Here is a 6,842-nt window from a genome sequence, read left to right as displayed (position 1 = left end):
GCTCAAAATTGCTTTTTTCATGGAGAAATATTTTGTTGATGTGTTAAATTCAAAATGAAAATCCCTGACTGTGAGTCTCTTTCATGTTTTGGTACTTTGCTTAGGTTATCAAAAGAAAATAGGTATTATTTTTCCAGCTATCTGAAAACTTTGGCTGGTCTGTGATTTTCTCTAAAATCTGCTAAGACTGGGCCCAAAACTCCCTTTACTGAGCACCTTTAAATGGGGTTTTTAATTCAGGTTCTTGGCTGCTAAAAATCAGGAGCACTGCAGAGTTTTTCTGTTGTTTTCATTTCAACTTCTGGTTTTAGGGGATTTATGCTGTTCCTATTTCCAAAGGTTTTCCTGCAACTCTGAGTGACAAAACTCTTTTTTGACCCTTTCTCTTTTCTTTTTAATGAAAGCTGCCAGCCATGTGAACTCTTTCCATTTCAGCATCAGCTGCTTTAATAACATTTTCACATGAAAAGAGCTGGACTTTCAGTGCTTTGGGCAGCTCAGACTCAATTCGTCCTGGTGAAACACCAAAAAAAGGACTGGGGAGCTGAAGGAGAGAAAATGAACCTGCACAAGTTCTGCACAAGTGATTTAGGGAGGATGGGAGGAGCTGCATTTAAAGTTTTTCTCCTTGAGGCTGCTTAGTTCTGCTCCTGAGGCAGAATATTCACCCTGGAAGCTCCATCTCCGAGGGAGCTCAGCAAGGGAACAGATTCACTGATATTCCTGGGATTCCTCAGTTGTCCCTTTTTTAAAAAGGGCTGATCCCATGGGAGTGGCAAGATGGAGAAATGCTGAGGTTAAAGAGCCTGATTTGGATCTTCTACAGTGAGAAAAGAGCATCGGTGCTGCACAGAAATGAGAAGAAATCTGAAGAAGTGATTCATTGCTTTCTTCCACTGCAAAGAAAAATGTTTTTACTTCATTAAGGCATTATCAGGATTTTTAATAGCACATTCACTTCTTTCTAAAGCATTCTGCTCTTTTGAAAGCTGTGTTAAACCTCTTCCTAATAACTCCTGTGATTAGGAACTTTGTAGAAATCCCAGAGGACAGACTTCTAATAGTGGCATTTTATTTCCAGAGCCTCCCTGTAATTAAGCATCTCTCAGACCTTCTATTGAGCTCCAACTGCTCTGCAGAAAAATCCCTTTTTGCTGGAATGAAAAGATGTTTTGGGTAAACTTAGCAAAGAATTCCATTTATGTTCTGAAGTATAAGAATTTTAAGTTCAGTTTAATGAAGGGAAATAAAAAGTATCCATTGCTTAATGGACACAAGAAGGTCTGGGAGTGACCAGAGGTGCTGCTGGAGACCTGCTGGGAAGGGATGATGCAAAAAGCTCTTTCAAAACCAAATAGGGGAGACCTCTATAAAATATTTAATTGAATTCAGTGTGGAGGTTATTGAACATTGCCAGCTGTAAGTGATCTTTAATGTCCCTTCCAGCCCAAACCATTCCATGATCCTGGGAGGTGATACTTGCTTGGACATCATTCTCTACTGTGGGGCTTTGCAATGATTTTATCATTTTGGAGTTTATTTTCTGCCAGCCCAGCCCTTGGGCTCTGTGAGGAATCAGAGAATCAGAGCAAGGTTTGGTTTGGGCAGGACCTTGAGGAGGGACCAAAGCTTTGGAGCTTCCTCTCTGAATCCATATTCCCATGGATAATAGACACGGTGAATGTGTTCTTTGAAGGATTTTCATGCACACATGAGCTTCATTTACTCATTCATGTGCTGACACATCCTCACCCCCATTCCAACAGTCCTCCTTTTAAAAATATTTGGGGTATTTGGTTATCTATGAAGTGAAAAATGTTTACAAAGAAGATACAACATGGATCTGACAGTGGAGAAAAGAAAATAAACTTCAGAGCAAAGAGAGAAGGAAGGAAAGATTTCCCAGTTATGACATCAGGCAAGAAACACCTTTTATCAGCTGCAGTTCAAGCTGGCAGGAGCGTGGCTTCAAGTGTTGAGCTGCATCTCCTGACTTGAAAGCCAAACTCTGGTGTTTAATTTGTCATTCTGGGGACTCAGGAGACTGCAGGCCTTAATTAGCCGCTTTTATTTATATTTCAAGATGATGAAAATCAATGTTCTTCTCATTTACCTTCACACCCAACCCAAAGATGAATCTTCACTTTCAAGCCACAGCAAAGAATAACGAAATCAGGAGAGACCAACTGATCCTGCTTAATGACAGATTTATTTCAATCTCCCTTAAGATATTCAGCTCCTCTGGAAGTTTTTTTGATCAGAACAGTCCTTGCATGGAAAAGTCCTTTGAGAATAGGCAAAATATCTGATGGTGTAAAAGGTGCTGCTTTTTCAGCTCTGGTTCAAGGCCTGCTGATGTCATTGAAAGTTTTTCCGTGGAATTCCAGGAGTCCATAGGATTCCTTTTATTTAAATTCCCCTTTTTCTGCGGAAAATAGCACAGGGCACTTCAAATAATGCATTTTATGACACCTCCTCTAATACAGACAAGTGCAAAAAGTAAACAAATAGCTTTTATTTAATTGAAAGTGGGGTTTCTTTTAACAGGTTACATTGAAGAACACAAGATAAATAATATCCACATCACAAGAGTTTTAAATCTCTTCTTCCCTCTGTGGTATCAGCTTAGCACAGGTTGACATTCTGTTAAACTGCTGTTCCAATAACAACTCCTTGGAAAAACATTGAGACCACCCACGTGCCAATCCCAAATTAGGTTTGGCACCGCTCCATTTAATTAATGCATGTTGATTTGATTTATCCATTCATTTCCAAGCCTGGTTTTAAAAATTCATGGAATATTGATACCTAATATTTTCTTAATGATAGACCACTTCTACCTCCCTCCCCCTCCCCAGTGTTGTTCTTTAGCAGGAATGTGGGTTATGGTGAGGAATTAAGATAAAATCTACATTTTTTATTTTTAAAAGTCCACAGCTGAGCATTGCTTGAACCAGCAAGGGAAAGAACTCAACAGCAGGATCCCAGATGTCAATGCATGATTTATCCTTTGGGATAATTTTACTGCTCCAGAGCTTAAACCTGTAAAAGTATAAACAGACAGAGGTAGATCTGTGTCAAAAATTAGTTTTTCTTTGCATTTTAGCTTAACAGCAATCTCTGTTCTATTTTCAAAATGAAACATTATCCACAAATGTTATTTCTATTTATTTGTTTATTAAGTTGCAGTGGCCATTCCATGGAGTAGGGTTTTGGAGCAGCTCCCCACCCTTCCTGTGACCATCCTCTTTGAGAGGGTTTTGACCATTTGGTTGCAAAACTATTATAAATATATATATTTTAATATATTTATGTTATAAAAATGCTCCCTTTCCCATGAATAATAAGTTATTTATGAAAGCAGAGGCTGCACCCTGGGTCACCCCACCCCAGCCATGGGTCAGGGCTGAGCCTCTCTGTCCCAGCAGCAGCTCCAGGGCAGATTTAGGTCCATGTTATGTGTGAGTTCTTTGACTTTCACGAGAAATCTGCTTCCTGTGTCCTTCCCTGAGCTCTGCAGGGCGGGGCAGTGGAGACCTGCACTAAAAACAAGGTGTGGAGCAAAATCTTCTTTAATGAATGTGAGAGTATTGGGGGACGAACTTATGGGAGCCAGCACCAAAAAGCACCAGGAGGGAGGACACCTATGGCAAGGGAAAGGCTGGGAATCTGTTGTGCTTGGAGGCACAGATTTTTTCTTATGCAACAGCATTCAGAGAGGAAAAAAATCTCTCACTTACTCGATATTTTTGGAATCCTAATTTCCTCACTGCTGCTGCCATCGCCACCATCACTGACGGTTCTTATCTCGATGAGATAATCTTCTTCGAACGGGACCAGGAGTTCAGCTGAAGTGTTGTTTGTCTCCAGGATATGGGCTTTGCTGTGCCTGTTCTGTCTGTACAGAATCTAAGCAGAAGGGGATTGGGAAACAAGAGTTATTTCATTTAATTTTAAGTTTTAATGGATTTTTGGGGGGGGCTGAGAGATTCTTCTGTCGTGTCCCAAAGTTTTCTGAGCACTCTCAGCATCCTGCAGGGGATTAAAAGCAATTTAAAACAGGGGAATAAATTCTGTAGGATTTTGGTGTGGGTACCACAGCAGGTGGTTTCCTAGGACCCAAGAATAATCAAAGAATTTTAAAAGACATTTTTATTTCCTCTAGAAGGAGATTTATGGGAGTGCTTTTTAGTTCATTCACATCGATCTTTGTGTGAGTATCTTCCAGTCTCTGTTCTAAAGGTGCATCCATGAATTGACAGAGAGTGAGAATGTTTAAATGTGGTTTATGACTGTCTTTAATGCTTAAAAAGCTATTCTCTGCTTCTTCCATATATGTGAAACTCCATCTCTGGAGATGTGAAAGCAAGAACCTTTAGGTAAGTAAGATTACAAGGGGACAAGAGAAATCTAGGTTTGGGGACAGAAAGTCCCTGTGTTGGGATAATGAAGTCCTACTCTGAAGGAATATTTGCATAAACATCAGCCAACCATCCCAATAAATCCAGAAAACTCACCATTTTCCAGGTAACGAACACCTGCCTTTCTTCAATCTCTGTTTGCACCTCTGTGGTCACCAAGATATCTGATTACTGAGGTAAAGAAATCACTTACTTTGTAGCCCAGCACCTCGGATTCATTCTCCATTGTTTTCACATGCTCCCAGTTCAGACAGATTTTGGAATTTGTCAGCTTCCAGGCAATATTTGCTGGAGGTTGACTTGGTGCTTTAAAAAAAGAAAAGATGATGATAATAATGAGATAATTGAATATTAATTTTCATGGAGTTGCTGAAAGAGCTGCTGATATGGGAGTAGCAAACGCTTGGGTGATTCAAGCCTAAAAGAGTAAAAAACCATTTTCCAGTCCGTCATTGCTCTGGTGTTAGTCAGAATAAAGATCTATTCATAGCACAGACCCTCTTGCTGTGAGACTTCATTTGCAAAATTAGGCACAGCCTGACACTGTCTGACAGTTCAAGTTATATTTGAGAGATTTTGTGGAAGGAAAATGTTGTTCCTCTCTGTATTTCCATGTCCTAGAGGATGTTTTGCTGTCTGGATCTCAGAAAAAGCTCAATCCGAGAGCAAACTACAGAAGCCACGATTTCCATCAGCCAGGACAGGTTACAAAGAGCTGCACATAAAAGTCTCCATGTGATGCACCATGAAACATCGTAGGATTTTAGAAATTCTCAGCACAATAGGCTGAGAGCAGCTTTTCAAAGGCTTTTTATGCCTAAGTGCGAGGACTTTGAAAATTTGCCTACAAGTGACTGGAATCGAATCCCGTGTGAACATGTGAGGGTGGAACTGTGCCTTTGAACTGGAGCTCGGATTTAGGCCAGCACATTCTCTCCTGTTCCATGGCACGTCCTCCCAAGCCCTGCTGGGTGGTGGCACAGGAAAGAAGGATTGGAACAGGAGTTAAAAAAGAGGAGAGGTTTGGAGAAACACATTCCAGCCTGGACTTTAAATTGCTTAACTCTGGGATCCTTCTCTTCCCCCCTCTATGTTGGTGATTAATGGATGTCACTTGGAAGGAACAGTTGATTTGGTGACAATTCCTTTCATTTCCCACAGAGATAAAACAAATTGATGGGCCCTGCTGTTTCATATCCATCTGCCTCATGACTTTGGAGAAGTTGAATCCATCCCACTGGTGGGGATTGAGGTGTTGGAGGAGCTCCCAGGTGAATATCCAGGGATGTCCTTCCATCAGCCACACTGACAGTGTTGGAAAAGATTCATTTCATTATGAAGACATTTATCTACTCTCACATACATCAAACTGCAAATTTATTTAAATATGGCTTGAAAGCTCTTTGTTGCTTTCAGGAAATATTTTATATAAGGAATTGGATAACAAAACAGTCACAAGAGGCAAAGGATGTCAAATACTTCATTGGCTGTGCACTCTGAAGAGGTTTGAAATCACTCAAAAATGGGTGAATTACTGCCTTGTCCATAACTTTTTGACACAGAAACGTAAAGCCATCTTAATTCATGATCTTGGGGCTGAAAAAACACCACAGGAGGATCTGTAAAACAAAATTATCTGGGTTTTTTTTTCAACCAAAAACTGGAATAAGTGGCAGCAGCACTTTCCGAAATCCATAGGAATATCTGCAAGCAAAAATAAACAGTTCCAGGTCTAAGATTAGCAGATTATTTCCTCAATTAATTTCTTGTAATCAACGCTGTCAAGAATAACAGAAATCCCAAATATCTGCTTAAGTTTGTTGAGGTGCTGATGTTATTGTCATGGCTTAGGTAACACCTGGCTTTGTAGCTGTACTGAGCTGAGGTTTACCCATGCAAGTATTTCTAATATCTATCTGTAATATTGGTGGATTCCATGTGTATATGTATTTATTTGTAAGGGAAAAAGAAAGGGAAAGGGAAAGGGAAAGGGAAAGGGAAAGGGAAAGGGAAAGGGAAAGGGAAAGGAAAAGGAAAAGGAAAAGGAAAAGGAAAAGGAAAAGGAAAAGGGAGGAAATGGAAGAGGGAAGGGAAACGGAAGAGGAAATAGGAAGGGGAAGGGGAAATGGAAGATGAAATGGAAGAGGAAGAGGAAAACAAATTCCTAAAATCCATGCCATGGAGTTAAAGAAGCAGAACTCCTCATGGAGCCATGTCCATGGTTTGAGGACATCAATTCCACCTCCCTAAGTACTTTTAACTTAAACCAGGATGTCACCTTAGAGCTTACATGGATCTTAGAGAAGCACATTTCAATCAGAATTGCACCTCTTTGGCAGAAGGACCATTTCAGCTCTGCTGAGTCCCTGCAATAATGGGATGAGCAGGGCACTGCAGGAATGCTGGATGCTGAGCAGGAAG

General features: G+C 40.5%; 1 protein-coding gene across 1 annotated transcript in view; it reads right to left on the bottom strand.

Annotated features, from left to right (window-relative positions):
• Positions 1-2,480: 2,480 nt before the first annotated feature.
• Positions 2,481-6,842, bottom strand: part of CNTN6 (contactin 6) — a 99,806-nt gene continuing 95,444 nt past the window's right edge. Inside the window, exons 20-22 of the mRNA XM_069027947.1 lie at positions 4,615-4,727; positions 3,741-3,909; positions 2,481-3,042 (exon numbers count right to left, since the gene is read on the bottom strand). Of these exons, the coding sequence (XP_068884048.1) occupies positions 2,924-3,042; positions 3,741-3,909; positions 4,615-4,727 (401 nt within the window). The 3' untranslated portion in view covers positions 2,481-2,923. The remainder of the gene's footprint in view (positions 3,043-3,740; positions 3,910-4,614; positions 4,728-6,842) is intronic.

The sequence above is a fragment of the Aphelocoma coerulescens genome, chromosome 12 (genome assembly GCF_041296385.1).
Source record: "Aphelocoma coerulescens isolate FSJ_1873_10779 chromosome 12, UR_Acoe_1.0, whole genome shotgun sequence".
Classification (NCBI taxonomy): Eukaryota; Metazoa; Chordata; class Aves; order Passeriformes; family Corvidae; genus Aphelocoma; species Aphelocoma coerulescens.
The sequence above is the reverse complement of the archived record's forward strand: the minus strand, read 5'-3'. Positions and strand labels throughout refer to the sequence as shown.